At 39.5% G+C, this 15,232-nt stretch overlaps 2 protein-coding genes across 9 annotated transcripts; one reads left to right on the top strand and one right to left on the bottom strand.

The window, feature by feature from the left end:
• Nucleotides 1-777: 777 nt before the first annotated feature.
• Nucleotides 778-9,172, top strand: LOC111268323 (glycosyltransferase 25 family member). 5 transcript variants are annotated; one of them, XM_022847260.2, is made up of 11 exons: nt 778-1,086; nt 1,547-2,040; nt 2,285-2,479; nt 2,731-2,849; nt 3,154-3,461; nt 5,466-5,709; nt 5,888-5,956; nt 6,207-6,352; nt 6,857-7,120; nt 7,244-7,489; nt 8,975-9,172. In XM_022847260.2, exons 2-11 carry the CDS (start codon nt 1,977-1,979, stop codon nt 9,042-9,044), a joined length of 1,725 nt encoding a protein of 574 aa, XP_022702995.1. In that variant the 5' UTR covers nt 778-1,086; nt 1,547-1,976; the 3' UTR covers nt 9,045-9,172. The 5 variants fall into 5 exon arrangements, with proteins under 5 accessions (XP_022702995.1, XP_022703006.1, XP_022702968.1 ...); XM_022847271.2 differs by lacking the exon at nt 8,975-9,172 and adding an exon at nt 7,771-7,906; XM_022847233.2 differs by lacking the exon at nt 8,975-9,172 and adding an exon at nt 7,854-8,262 and having other exon boundaries at nt 780-1,086.
• su(w[a]) (suppressor of white-apricot) lies at nt 8,533-14,968 on the bottom strand. Of its 4 annotated transcripts, none has more exons than XM_086971585.1 (9): nt 14,424-14,958; nt 12,695-12,858; nt 12,385-12,587; nt 11,983-12,196; nt 11,410-11,553; nt 11,047-11,217; nt 9,497-10,682; nt 9,179-9,318; nt 8,533-8,744 (listed from the first exon to the last, which is right to left on the bottom strand). In XM_086971585.1, the coding sequence occupies exons 1-9, from the start codon at nt 14,621-14,623 to the stop codon at nt 8,716-8,718; spliced, it is 2,451 nt and encodes an 816-aa protein (XP_086827711.1). In that variant the 5' UTR covers nt 14,624-14,958; the 3' UTR covers nt 8,533-8,715. The 4 variants fall into 4 exon arrangements, with proteins under 4 accessions (XP_086827711.1, XP_086827710.1, XP_022702947.1 ...); XM_086971584.1 differs by adding an exon at nt 13,450-13,517 and having other exon boundaries at nt 11,047-11,553; nt 14,424-14,528; XM_022847212.2 differs by having other exon boundaries at nt 11,047-11,553; nt 14,424-14,968.
• Nucleotides 14,969-15,232: the final 264 nt, after the last annotated feature.

Raw genomic sequence — 15,232 nt, 5'->3', positions numbered from 1 at the left:
TTAAACTTAGCAAAGGTAATTTTGCAGAGATTTAACTTCATACATTTACAAAAATCAATGCAAAAAAATTAAACGAATATGTATTGCAAAACCACTTGAAGCACTTTGGTACAATTTCTGTATATCAATTCTGTATTTTTTAAACGAAGCTAGCAAAGCTCGGCAAGCCACGTCGTGCATTTAGACATATAATGATAAAAGTAACCACTTTCTTTGTTTACTTAAAAAAAAAAGCAGTTAGGACTGAGCTAGTGTTAATGGCTGGGCGGTGTAGTCGAGTGTACCTAAAACTTTACACACACAGTGTTCTCGCAACACCCTCGTACGTGCAAACGTTGACGGGATATATTGATTTTATATAAATTAATTGTTTATATATTTTCTTCAAGATTTCAATTGCTGCTGTGACGCGATGCTAGTCAAAGTAATCAATATTATTCTGGCCTAGTTTTTCTTATTAGTTCATAGATGACCCTTTTAGTCACAATAAATTAGTTGATAGTATAAACAGGTGCTCAGAAAATTGTAGAAGTCAATGTATTCAACGAAGGTTTTCACCTTACATTTTTTCGTCGCAAAGTTGAAAGATAAAAATTTTAACTAAAGATGTTATTTATAATCATGATGCCTGGAAAACTTAAACAGTACTGTGAATACCTTTTTGAAAACTATTGAAAATAGGCTGAGTTTCTCGCGCGAGCCCGCCGCCGCCGCGTAACTATGTCTGGGATTGATGATCCGAGAGCTCAGTGTCGATTCTGTGGTTCTCCGAGAAATGGACTGATCATCTATCGCAGCCGTCCACTCTGAGCTGTACTGCCTCTCTCGGCGTGATCTAACAATTAGCACTCTTCAATGAGATGTTTCGAACTACGATGGCTGTGTTTGTTCTTTCCAAAATCAACTTAACCAGGCCAAGCAAGGAGTCCAAAACATTAAAAAATGAATATTATACTAAACTTTATTTCACGGTGAAAAAGGTGGATATGGTTATGTGGTGAGATCTAATTTATTCAGATTGGTGTCGTAACCCATACGGAAACCCGTTATTATTTAAGTGAATTACAGACATTCAGCTGACGCAAGGTATCAACGATTACCTTCGATAGTTTTACTTCTTTGTTCTGTATTGTAGAGCGCGATAACAGCCTCACTGCTTGAGTTTCGTTTAGAGCATTATGAAAATCTAATGGATTTGTTTCGGGCTACATACAAAAAGAAACTATAGATTTACGGATAGTCTAGCGATAGTTGGCCATCGAACCCAGAATAATATTTCATAACAAACATACCAGACCTTTAAATTGAAAATGAAAATACTTATTTTGAATATTCGTAAGTACTGCCACGCTATACGCTGTTTCGAGTATCGTCTTATTAAGCCGGCACGGTCTAACTAGCTTAAGTTTACTCTAACCTGCAAGTAAGCTATATAAGACTAACCTAATCCTACTACTAGATATGAAAAAAACCTACTGTAACCCATTTACGAATGTAACAAACGCGCGTAATTTCACCCTTATTTTCTCCTCTGCGTGTTTCACAGGGGCCACCTATTTTGTAATACATTAGACAGAGTCCGTTCGGTCATGGTGTGTCATGACTAGCTGGAATCTTCTATCTTGACTGCGGCTTCGTGCTGGCAGTTGGGTGCCTCTCGCTAGAGGCTTCCCAGGAAAAATCTCTGCATACTTTGGAAGCGCAGTGACTGTGTCTGTATGTGAGTGCATTTCCATAAATGTCAACACCAAGAATCCGTTCTGTTACCACGCTTGCAGAGACCAATGACATCAAGAGTTCGGCATAGATGTCTGTCTGTATCAACGCTGGAGAAGTGATGGACTCTTCGATGGGGGCGCAGTGCCATAGCGAAGGGCTATGCCGCCGACTTTGGCGTGGTACCTGCCACGTATCGGAAGCCTTATGGCTGGAACGTTGAACGTTTCCGCATGTACATGCTATCGCTATGTTCCTAGATGGAGCTTCCATTGATTAGTTACTGGTTGCCTTCTGGATCTGCATTCTCAACTAAAATAACAGGTAAAAGAAAATCATCCGTCATTTTTACAATCTGCACAATAGAACATGCATTTGTGTAGCGTTCTGTAATACAGAATGGTATTCAATAATTTAGTTCCATCCCTATGAAGCATGTGTGTAGGTCTGTGAGGTCACATATAGAGAACTGCTATTGTCCTAAACATATAAGGCTATCCCTTCTTGTAAGGTCACGTTGTATATGCGAGATTTACCGTTGTTATGTTCGTGTGTCTCCATATTGCAGGCAAGATGTGCCAGCTATTGGTGATTCTGACATGTTTGTTGCCATTAGTTGTTTCGGAGACGACTAGAGAGAGTTACATTTCAAAACCAGAACGTCCAGATGTGCTTGTTGTGATTCTTGCTTCTAATGAGGAACATCTTATTTCCACATTTTTTGGAGGCTTCGAACGGCTAAGCTATCCCAAGAAAAATATCGGTAACGCCATTTGACTGTGATGCGGTAAAACAGTTCCGCCCGTCGGAAACTCAATTATATATGAGCATTTGTATTTTTTGTTTAACACTGAACATGCTTTAAATACGTTTTAAGAACGTATCACATTGTTAACGTTCATGGTAAACGCATACACGCCTCTCTGCTTCTACAAAATTGGATACTTCGCATGTGCCTTCAGTTCAACTGGGATATGTTATCGAGTGTTGATTATGTTGTGTTTCATATTTAAGGTTTGTGGATTCGCTCAGATCATAACCGAGATGATACCCCGCATCTGCTTGATGTTTGGCTAGAAAAAAACGCCAGGTTTTATCATAGCGCGTCCGTAGACATTCGGATGCTTCCTCAGGTTGGCTGAATGTCTGTCTAATTCGTAACAACATCGACGCAGTGTATTAGATAAGATTCATATTGCTTATTACAAACAATACGAAAGATGCAATCTGCCTTGCCGCCCATAGGCCTGAACTCCGTGGTGAAATAGGAGTACATTGTCTAGGCATATAAATAGGCATATATAATGATACGGTGGCAATTTTGCACGATACAGCAATATAATCGGGTACAGTAACGTAATCGGATTTAGCGCTTAAAATTTCCTTAAAGGTATGATCATTCGATAAAACTCTAATATTTATTTTGAACTGTGCCAGGAATATGAGGACAACCCTACGAAGCACAACTGGCCAGTATCGCGATACAAGACGCTGATTCGACACAAAGAAGATGCATTATCTTACGCCAGGGAGCAAAAGATACCATTCGTCTGGTTTCTGGATACAGACGCCTTCATCACGAATGAAAACCTCCTTCAGGATCTGATGGCTGAAAACCGAACTGTGATTGCTCCACTTCTGCAATCGATGTCATTATATAGTAACTTCTGGGGTGAAATGGATAAACTAGGGTGCGCAACGGCACGTACATGCAAAACAAACAATCTAATGAACTTCAAAGACAAGTAATCCAGTTACAAACATATTTCCGCTTTTTTGTATTAGTTTGTCGATAGCCATCCTATTATTTTAGCCAACGGGCACCTACTACCAAGTGGATTCAAGATGCTCATAATAGGATACAGAGTAATTCCTTTGTCAGGAATTTCAATTTATTTCGAAAATTGTAGCGTTCACCTAAAAAAAGTATAAGACAAAGAATTCCGCATCTGCAGGTTATGCTAAAATTGTTTCAGCTATTATCGTTTTTGACATCTTAATACTAATCTTATTTGCTTCTTTGAAAGAGGTATGAAATTCGTATCATTCGATTCACCTTCAATTTAAAGTTAACCGTATTTGTTACACTATTTTAGCGCTATGGCTTCCGCTACATCACACAGATAAGAGTACTTTATTCTTGCATACAACACCGATTTTTCATCGTTACCACTAAGTAATTATGTCATCTCAGTCCCGTCTCTTTTATAAATAATGTCCCTTTTATCCATCATTCGCTGTCCTACAGTAGCCTCTACTTCTTTCTGCAACGACAGTTTTTAAGGAAGCGGTTCCGGCTTCTGCAGTTATGGTGTTAAAGGTCCGTACCGTCAGTTTTCACTGACCGTCGGCATGGTGTATTGTATTTTATGCCTATATTTTACTTTATCGCTTCCTCTAGGTTGCCTTTGAGGGTGGCTTATTACTTCATGTTTCTTTTAGTCATATAAATTCCCCGAAACCAAAGAATTAGTGAGGGTACACTAAGATATAATATTCTTTTGACTTGGACATCTTTTTTTTTGTTTTTTTTAATGCTCGCTTCCGTCTTGACTAGGCTTTCGATTAATCGATTTTGTTTCTCTAACGAGAAGTCGATAGGCATTATATTTGATCACTATGGTTTGGAGTGTTCCTACTTTCTCTAAATCTGCTAAAAGTGCTTGCCCGCCATTCTACCCCTGTGAAATTTACGATTCTCGACTAAAATGATGGAATTAGTTAGTAATTTTTTTTAACCTGATTAAGCCCGACAGTCTACCATTTAACCTTTTCCGTGTTTTTGAACTAGTGGTACACAATCCCCTATTATGATGACAGTTAGAAATTCCAGGCATTATGGTCCTGAATTTCTATCGGTTCTATCACCAGATAGTCACAAGATTTAAGGCAAATAGATTTAGAAGAAATTATATTAGTTTATATAGTATATCTAGTAGTATATTAGTCTGTATTTTTTTAGAATTTTCTTCGCTATTTTTGTTTTATTTTTGCCACTATTTGACTACTCTGTTACTTCCACTGCGTTCAATAATTCATTTTTTCCTTAATCAAATACCCTAATACTTTAAATAGCACTGAACATTAAAATGTTAGTCATTTCTCAAACTTCAAGTTCTATTTTTTGTGTTAAAAAAGGTCTCATGTTTTGTTCATTATTTACATTTCATGCTGCCATGCAGTAATAATGGTTAGATTCAAAGTAAAATTTCAAAATCCTTGACAATGCTTCACGTTTTACACATTCAAAAATGTGAATCAAAAATGATCTCTCCCATTTCCAGTTTACGATACATTTTATAAAAATGATTATACAATAATTCAAAACCTTTTTAATTATCTGTTTTTCTGTTTCTATTAAAAAAATGATGTAAAGATTTCAAAAACGGAAAGAGCTAAACGCACATCCAGACTTACTAGAAAATGCGCCCACAACTTACGTTATCACAGTGATCTCTTTCAATTCTACCGCTTTGAATTAAGAAAAATGAAAACATAATTATAGAACCAAAGGTATAATCACTTGGTTTGCTTAGTCTGAGCTTACGTCTATCCTCTTTATACGCAAAAACAAAGATTACTACTATGCAATATGGATATGGGCAACCTATGGTAGAACTGAAAAGTGTAAAACTTCGTACTGTATTGTTCTATACTGCTGTTAATAAAGAACCCTCCATGATAAGCACGTAAATGATAGAAGTCATTGCGATTAAATTACAGTAATGAATACTTGCTGGCTGTTACAGGTATTATGTTCGTTCGAAGAACTACATGAAAATAGTCGAACGTGAGCTAATAGGTATCCATCCGGCAGCTTTGGTCCATTCAGCCGTATTGGTCGATCTGAGAGGAAGAAACAGCGACTGGCTAACCTTCCGTCGGGAAATCCTTGATCCAGCTCAAGAGAAAAGCTTGCCTCTTGATGATATCATAGTGTTCGCTCGCTCAGCTCAAAAAGCAAAAATCGACCAATTCATTACAAACAGAAAAGTGAGAAGCTCTCCTTTAAACGAATACCGATTACAAATAATTTTTCCGTTTTGTTTATGAAGGGCATACCTCTCTCCAAACTGCTCAAATGCATAGCATTTCTAACCTTAACGTGAATTCTTATATAATTGATCCTATATCTGCAAATTCATATGATTGGCATTTTTACCATTTTTAGATCCATGGCTGGATGCTTGCCTCAACGGGTACAGTCAGTATGGAACAGCAGGAACTAGTTAACCTAAAGGTAAATTTAATCCACTACTACACTAAAGTAATTACAAAAAATATACGAAGTTAAACGAGTTACATTACAACAGTAGTCATTACAACAGCTGACTATATCTTTTGACATTTGGATTTGTTCCAGTATCTAAAGGGATTCTGTAGAGCACGCATCAGATGTAAAAGTCTGAATGAATTTAGCTCTTTTTTTTTTTTCAATCCGATCATTTTTAATATTCCAACATGATAATTATGCTGTGAGCGTCCTATAGGTCGATGTGACACATAAGGACCAACCTTTGCCAGAGTCAGACGTTCTCCGTCGACTAACACGAAAACCGGTGAAGGACTCACTTGGAGTTGATCAAGTTTATCTTATTAACCTCCAAAGAAGGCGCGACCGACATGATCGAATGAAGTAAGTAATCTATAATATATGCACTAAAAAGGTTAATCTAAATTATTATCGCACTTAAATATTGACTAGATTTCTTCTAGTTGGTTCTTCTAGTCTCCTAGATTCTTGAGCTCGTAATTGGCTCCGTTTGAGATAATACTACTTTAGCTGATGTTTGATATATGTACTATCACGTATTGTATCAGTCAAGGTCGCATTATTTTGATAAATATTTGTACAGCATTTTGAGAATTTGAAGTGTATTGTCATACTGCAGAGCCACTTTAAGAATTATAGGGCACCATGGTATGATAACGAAGTATGACTATTATTGAAAGATTATGTATGACAGAGAACGATAGAAACCATGGTAAAAAAATCACCCCTTTAGCCTTGAGAACAGCATTGTTATTTCCAGTATGACTATGCCCTGCATTTAGTTTTAAAGAATTGTTCGTAGGGAACATTAGGAACTTGTTAAAAGTATATACATACTAACATAATTTGTATGAACTGTGTTATCAGATATTGCTTTACGGAGCTAGGGGTTAGATATAACTATATGCCTGCTGTCGATGGGATGAAGATCAGCGCTAAAATGAAAGAATCTCTTGGCATTCGCCAGTTACCTGAATATCGAGATCCGTACCGGGATCGCAATCTCACACTCGGCGAGGTCGGTTGCTTCCTGAGCCATTATAATATTTGGCAGGACATCCTAAAACAAGGTTACAGGGAAGCAATTATCTTCGAAGACGATATTCACTTCGTACCTTACTTCCGGAAAAGGTAATGAGCTATAACTTACGGAGGTACTTGAAACCTTGAGCTAAATAGGAAGCGCTAACTCATAGACCGGTTATATTTGTTTATATACGTTAACCTGACCCTAACTGCAAATTTCAATATTAGGGTGATGGAAACTGTAAAGGCGATTCGTGATCAAGGGCATCTAGAACTGGTCTATCTAGGTCGAAAGCGGTTAGCAAACGCCAGCGAGCCGTACCTAACGGGTACCGATCAACTTGTTCAAGTTGATTATTCATACTGGACCCTCAGTTACTACATTAATCGAAGAGGTGCTCAAAAATTGATCGATGGTGAACCGCTCTCAAAGATAGTCCCAGTCGATGAATATATACCGATCATGTTTGACAGGTTTGTAGCATATTTATTGCTAGATTTGACTAATAAATATATACCTAAATGACTATAACTCATTATGGAGGTCAACATTATAGCGTTATGCGTATTTATATTTAGGTTTTCAGGCCAAAAATGGATTACGAAGTTACATACATGACAAGAAGTACTCTTATTTAATGTGTGTTTTAACTCTGAGCACTTACTAGTAACAGAAGTACTTATTGGTTTGTTTTGATTTGATATTTTTGTATTCTTTTATCAAACGTTTAATCCCAAACGTACGATTAACACAGGGTTCACTGGAAATGCTAGACATTCAGCTATCTAAGAAGTGGTTGTAGCCGCAAGGCAAAGTAAAATTAATTGTTAAATCTAGCCGACCTTTAGGCACCCGCGATCTGATTGGAAAAACGCTTTCGCACCAAGAACTCTCCGTGCTGCCTCGGCCTATCCCCTTATTGTTTACCCAACTCATTATACAGGAGAAGAAAATTACTTCTCAGATACGGAAGACTCTGCCCTCCTCGAAGGAAAGTTCGATCAAGGCAGTGATGCCATCAGGACAGGCCAAACTGGCACTGATATCACGAAGGAGGAGTTGTGATCTCAGATTTACCATAAAATTTGTAGGGTCGCATACCCGTGTACAACATGACAAATGATTTTGCATTTATCACCATTTATACGAAGACCTGTGTGCCAGCATAAAGCTTGCACATTTCCTTGATTTATCAATATTTGATGTAAATAAAGTTAAGTATTTATAAGCATGTGAAAAAAACATAGTCCCGCTCTGCAGTTCGCAATTAATTGTAAATTAAATTGTATCTATTGTGGGAAAGCTCTATGACTAAATAATGTATTTCAACGGACAACAACCGAATTTGTTTTTTAAAACAACGTCATATGCTGAAAGGTATATTTGCGTTTGATATAGTGTTATGATTTATCTCAATTAACAGGCTTTATAACTGACAGTATCTTTTGTCAATGTTATAACGAATTTTCCACACTTAATGCTCCTGTTTAGTTTATGATTACTAAAACAAGTCGAATTCACTTCTGTTTTAATAAAGTATTCTTTATTACATAACATTTACAACAATATCACTGCCATCATACACAGTGTTTCTCAATAAATTATGTATGCATATATACAATACGATGCGCTTCTGGACATTGCTTGTATAAGTGTTGGTCAATGTGTTCCCAGGTTTATATGATGCGTGTTTTGGTTTTTAGTCGCGATTCCTCCGCGATGATTTACCTGAAATTCAGTCAACGTAATATGAAAATTGGTCGTCTTGTTTTTTTTCATATGACCTGTCAATGCTGATACACTAGAGTAAATCAACATCCACGAAACAAACATTTCTCACAATGGATTTAGCAGAATTTTGACTTGACCTTAATACTTATGTGCAAATTGTTACTGGTCTCCTATTCCGAAATATAAAAGTCATTTGTTTTTTTTGTTTTGATCATCAATGACATCAGGTTTATTTCGAATAAGAGGCGAAATCAAACGATGGAATTCCGTGGGTATATCAGAAGTGGAACGAAATAACCGAAAAACCGAAATGTTCTCCTGAAAAGGAGCCATCACAAAATTAAGATCGAATAATTTTTTAAGGTCAGCACATATTCGACTTGTACGCGCGATGATCGATTCCGGCTTGTTTGACCATAAATTCCTCTTACTTTTGTGATGTTTATGGTGTCGCCTTCGGCTTCGACTGTACTCGCGGTCGGAGGAAGATGATCGACTTTTCGATGATGACGATATTCTACGTTTTCTGTCACGCGATCTTCGGCGACGTCGCTCATAGGAGTCATCACCACTATGGAAACAAATTTCCTATTTTATTCGGTTACGTAAGTTTCAATGAAAACTGTCAATGAACAGTAGAACTAAGGATCGCAGCATCAACTAGCTTTTCCCCTTACCGGTGCAGAGATAATAGTCGGACGATCTTTATTTTCTAATAAACTAAGCCTGATATTATGAATTTAACTTACCTATCATAGGTTCTATTTTCTACGAGTTCTCCTTCTTCCAGGGTTTCTTTTCGAAGTTTCTTTAAATTCATTTTTGCATGTCGTGGCTCTTCCTTCTCTTTTGAAACCTTAATAACAGGTACTTTGACCACCCGCTCGTCAGGCGGTCTCCGTGAGTCAGCTTCACCTAAAGCTGGCTCTTCATCAGAATCTGCCATAGCTCGTTTAAGATGTCGAATTTTCGCTTTTAGGTCAGTCTGTACCATATCCTCTTTCTTGTCGCTGTAACCTGCGCCATCCTTCTCTTTTACCATCGTCAAGAACGCAGCTAGCTTTTTCTTTCTTTCTAATTGCTTTCTTTTTAGTTCATCGTCTCCGTCACCCCTTTCCGATCGGCTGGATCCACTCCCACCATTTTTCATTCGACTTAAATTGCTAGTGTCCGTATTGTGTGCATCGGGCGATACTTCATCGATACAACGCCTTTTGTCCTTCTCCCGACTTTTATCACCCCTCTCACGCTGTCGTTCCCGGCTGCTTCTCTGGTATTTTTCATCATTTCGACTTCGTTCTCCTTTATGATGACTTTTATCTCTCGACTTGTCCTTATCGGTATTTTTCCTTTTTTCAACGCTTTCGCTTTGTCGCCTCTCTTTCGACATGTCCCCTGTATCGCCTTTTTTATCGTCCGCGATGTTTTCTGTTTTTCGATTGGTATTATTTACTACAGCAGTTAATAAAGCCCTCTTTTCGGCTTTCGATAGTTCTTCAAGAATGTCTTCCCGAACCTCAACGTCCTCGTCGTCATATAGCGAGGGCAATAAGGGACCAATCATGCTAGTTGTTTCTCCGTTAGATGGCGCTGTTGACACACCAGAGCTTGTCTGTTCCTTCTTTTTGTCGCCGCCGTTTTCCTGACACTTCAGGCTGATCTTCATCTTTTTCTTTTCCACCCGCCGTTCCTTTGGCGTTCGCTCCGGTGACGTATGTAGGGAGTTCTCAAGAGCGATTCTTTCAAGGGCATTCGGAGATTTGCTCACCTTTACAGGTTTGTCGGTTGAGACCGGCAGCGCTGTCGTCTCTTGATCGCTTTTTGCACTAGCTTTACCAGTACTTTCATTCAAAGTCAGACTGAATTCTTTGACCTTAAATTGATAATACTCATAGAATTCATTTCCGAGATCGACGAAGCTGAACTTTGGATCGCCTGCAAATTGATAAATACGATTATAAATAAAATTATCAAATCTTATCATTTCTTAAATTCGAGCATTTCAGACACATCTAATGTAACGAGTATATTTATCGAAAATCTTAACAAAGAGCTTATTAATTGAAAAACAGTTTACTATCGACTCCAACAGTGTTCTTCAATCTATTCCAAAAACAATTGACTATCCTTTAAAAATTACGAAATAACACGAACCATCTCATTTTTTAAATTTCTCAGTATCCATATAAATATTAACATTTCTATAGCTAATCATTTGCTTTATTATCTGATGACTAATTACGTGCTTTCTATCTTTGTATAATTAACCATGCAGTGATTAAACACCACTAATGCATACCTTTAGCTCTAATAGATTCCTCAAAGTCGAGCCCATTTTTTGCTACATACTCCGCCATTTTATCTACGATTGGTTGTACGTCAGGTGGCGGAGGCATCACGGCAACAAGCGCCTCGAAGCCAACAACTACTGAGTCTGCCCCGGCAGAATCACCCTGAGGAGTGGTGTCTTCTGCAATACCAGTTCCAGAAACAATCTCTGTGTCAGCAAGCTCTTCTCGCGCAGGGGTTCCATTTGAATCTCCATTGCTGGCACTCTCTACACTGCCAACGTTCTCAACTGCTGTGGGTCCATTGCTCGCTTCCTGATCCAGCTCAATGCTGGGCCGAATTTTGTCAATTAACTGTGAGTAGGCGCAAGTACCTTTCGTTTTAGACGCTTGCGCCTTGAAAATGTTTTTTAGAGCCTCAGGTGGTCCCGAAGACTTGGAAGAGCTGCCTTTCGAGGCGAACAATGACGGATGAAGGTAACCGCCGTCAAAATCGGAATCGGAGTCACTGCCTGATTCTAAAATGATAATATCGACACATCGTTAAGTGGGTTAATCGAGATTTTGAGGTTAATTTGGGGGGAAACTACTATGTTTACTGGATTTAATACACCGCATTGAATCAGAGTAAGACATTGTAAACTAACTTTGTAAAACTATTTTTGTAACTGAGACGCATTAATATTACTTACTAATTTAAGAGAAATATTGCTCGAAAACAGTTAACTCTTTTGCAGTTTTATGAGCAAGATTCACGACTAAATGAAAAAAGTTCCGCGATACTCTTTACCAATACTTTACCAAATAATGAAAAAGGCATTAAGATATCTGATGAAACAAGTTCGTAGTATGACATGCGCAAATACCGTCATCCAAAATATGTCATGAAAACGAATACTACTTAGCAACGAATACTAGCAAATCTGCTATATAGAGATTTGACTTACCATTATCATCCTGCACTGCAGGCCTATAGGCTCCACTCTTAATTTGTTGTACGAGGTAGCGATAATATAGGTTGAGAGGGTGTTCTATATCAAGAAAAGCAAACTGGGCATTGTTCTTTTGCTTTACTCGAATCACCACTTCAAGCTGTCCACCTTGACGGGCAATGAACTGTGCAGTTTTTTCGATGATTGTGTGTTCGCGGCGGGTTTCGGGCTACAACACAAGCACACAGCACGTGGCTAAATTCACGCTCAATCAGCTTCAAATAGGCTTTCATAAAAATTGAATGAATTTTATCCACTTTAGTGTACCAGCCATTACAAATTACTCCGCAAAAACAGTTAAATTTAAAGACCAGGAAAGAAACTGGATTTATTAAATTACAGCATTAAATTACCTACCCTCGGTACAGTTACTGGCAACGTAAGCCCTTTGGGCACTTTGTATGGTTTGTCATCTGGGTCGACAAAATCATCAGGTCGATTTTCAACGCCAACAGTGTCATCCTTTCGATCGCCGCTGTCCTGACTATCGTAATTATCATAGTTGAACCCGATTTCAGCAAAGTTTTCGGCTGGAGCCGCTGCCCGTTTTAGAATCTCTTCTATAAACGTGAAAAAAATAATATGTTAGAATCCCAATAACTAGTCTATTTTGGACACCTCAGAGCTTCATAAGAATAGTTTTCTTTCTCTAAGATTCTTTGCTCACCTCTCGTTTCCTCTTCATACTCGTTGAGTGAAAGCCAGCGTTCTTCCTCCGCCATTTGCTCCTCAGCGGCCTCCTCAGGATCAAGCGAGCCGAAGTGCTCCTCCCAGACGCCTTGACGGGGCTCAAACTCCTCGAGCGAACTCAGGTGACCTCGACCGTCGTACCTTAAATAGTCGAATTACCATGTTAACACAGGCAATGAACTACCATATAGAATGGCTCGCCGAATGCTGAGAAAGTGATCTTTTTGAAGCTACAAGCTACGCTTGTTTCTCTGTTAGAACTTTGTTTGGCACTTTTAGGTTCTCAAAGACTGTATGCACCCAAGTAGCTTACGAGCGTTTAGTGTGAAACACTAACGCAATAGCTGTAATAAGTTATTTTTTTCAAATTTAAATCTGCATAAATCCAAGGGTTGTTGCTGTGTAGTCATTCAGCTTTTAATAAGCAGCTCGAAAACAAAACAGCTGAAATAACGCAGTGAAAATGTACTATCTCACATCAAGTTAATAAAAACCTGTCTAAATGTTGGAAACGTAAAAACGATCGACATGTTTACTGTTCAGATTACCAGTAAATCTATAGAAGTACATAAAGTGTAAAACTAAGCACGAAAGGTTACTAATTAAAAGTGGCATGTTATACTTTTGCATTACGAACAAAGACATTGATAGAAAGATTACGAGATGAGATCATGATACGAATAAATACGTGAAAATCTTACGTGAGTAGTCCATTTAGGACTAAAATCTTACTTGCATCCATAGGTCCGGATCATCCGCGTTCGAAATCTCCATACGATCGATAGCGTTCGCAGGGGCTGCTGTAAAAGCACTCCATCGAATTGCCAAATCCACATGATACCTAGAGCCACCGACAGCCACTGGTAGATACCTGTCACCACCGGGTCTCAATGCCCGTAGAATCCCCGTGACTAACCCGTTCTTGTTCCTATTGTATATGCACACAAGTATTTGTTGTCTATTGCTCTCATATGTCGTGAACCTATGCAGTAGGACTAACGCAGACCCACCGACATAGCTCACCCACTCGGGAAGGGTAAACCAACATTTTATACACATAACGCTGCCCGTAAATGGAGAGAATTTATTGAGCAACAACAAACCAAGCGCGCAGATGATACCAACCAGTCCAGTTACAACAACCATAGAAATAGCAGTTGGCTCTTTCTAAGTCTGATATGAAATTGCGTTTCAAAATTTGGCGATTTCTTAGGAGTGGCGCTTGCCTATAATCCTTCCGTGCGCGAGAGACAGCCATCTCTACAACCAACAGTCCCCGTGAAACGCTTGGGACTTCCGATTTGACGCCTCAAACCACCCACTAGACACCGCTGCTGCCGCCGCCGCAGCTGCAACTGACGGTTCGCCATCGCCCTGCATCGTAAAGCAGGGTACGAATTGGGATTCGTAGCGGCAGTGATCGCGGAAGACAGGCGGTAGTGTGGTGGCATCTTGTCGGCGAGAATGAAGGCAAGCAGAACTGGTAGCAGTAGTAGTAGAAGAAGAGCTCAGCTTGCTTTCTTTCACTTTCTCTGGGAAAACCTGCTACGGACGTGACAAAGCAGCAGTAGTATGAAAAACGATATCTTGGGATCAAGGGATAGAGTGAGCAGACACAGGGGTTAACTTGGTGGGTTGGTTTTTTTTAAGTTTCGATTTGTTTTTTAGTTTGACTCTGGCCTCTAGCCGAGGGCTGTGATACTAACCGGTCGATGGTGATAAGCTCATCGCCCATCCAGGGGATGAGTGCCTTCTCAGCCTGGAGCGCCCGGGCGTCATCGCGATACACCTTGCACGCGTAACCAAACACGAGGAGATCATCTTCGAACTCGGCTGAGCCGAAACCGCCACCGCCGTTGTTATTGCTGGTGCTGCTGGGGCCTCCAACTCCTGATAACATGGACATTGCGTCGTTTTCTTTGTTTTTTTTATTTGTTTGTTTCGTGTGGAACAAACTACTACTGTCAACAATGGTTTAATGGCAGTCGTCGTAATGGTATGTGGCTGTAACGTCGTGACTTAAGTGCTGGCCGAATGTCGTCTTCAAATCAGAACGACCTAGGGCCTATCGACCAATTGAAGTGGTTCTTAACTGAATCACTCGGTTTCACGCATTCACTCGTACATAGACGTTTTATAAGAGGGAAACAAGCGCAATGCGCGCTATTCACCGAGTAGCACGAACACCTCTTACGGCGTTTGTTCGGTACAGGGGCTTTATCGAAATGATACGACACGGCACCAGCACTGGGGAGGCGCACTCGTACGCATGCGGACGGCCTTGCTGCCGACACTAACTTAGTCACATACAGGATGCCCTAGCCAAACAACACACATACATATACACGGCGAACTGCCGGCGATCGGTTGTGACACCCTCTTCGCTCACCGACTGACCGTGTAAAATCGACAGAATGCAAGGCTTCACAACAAGTCACACACCGGCACAATTGACATGCGTGTGTCCTCACTATTGGAGACCAGCAACGTTTTTTAGTATTTGTATCCCATCTAT

Source organism: Varroa jacobsoni, unplaced genomic scaffold (assembly GCF_002532875.2).
Source record: "Varroa jacobsoni isolate VJ856 unplaced genomic scaffold, vjacob_1.0 scaffold_134, whole genome shotgun sequence".
Lineage (NCBI taxonomy): Eukaryota > Metazoa > Arthropoda > Arachnida > Mesostigmata > Varroidae > Varroa > Varroa jacobsoni.
The sequence above is the reverse complement of the archived record's forward strand: the minus strand, read 5'-3'. Positions and strand labels throughout refer to the sequence as shown.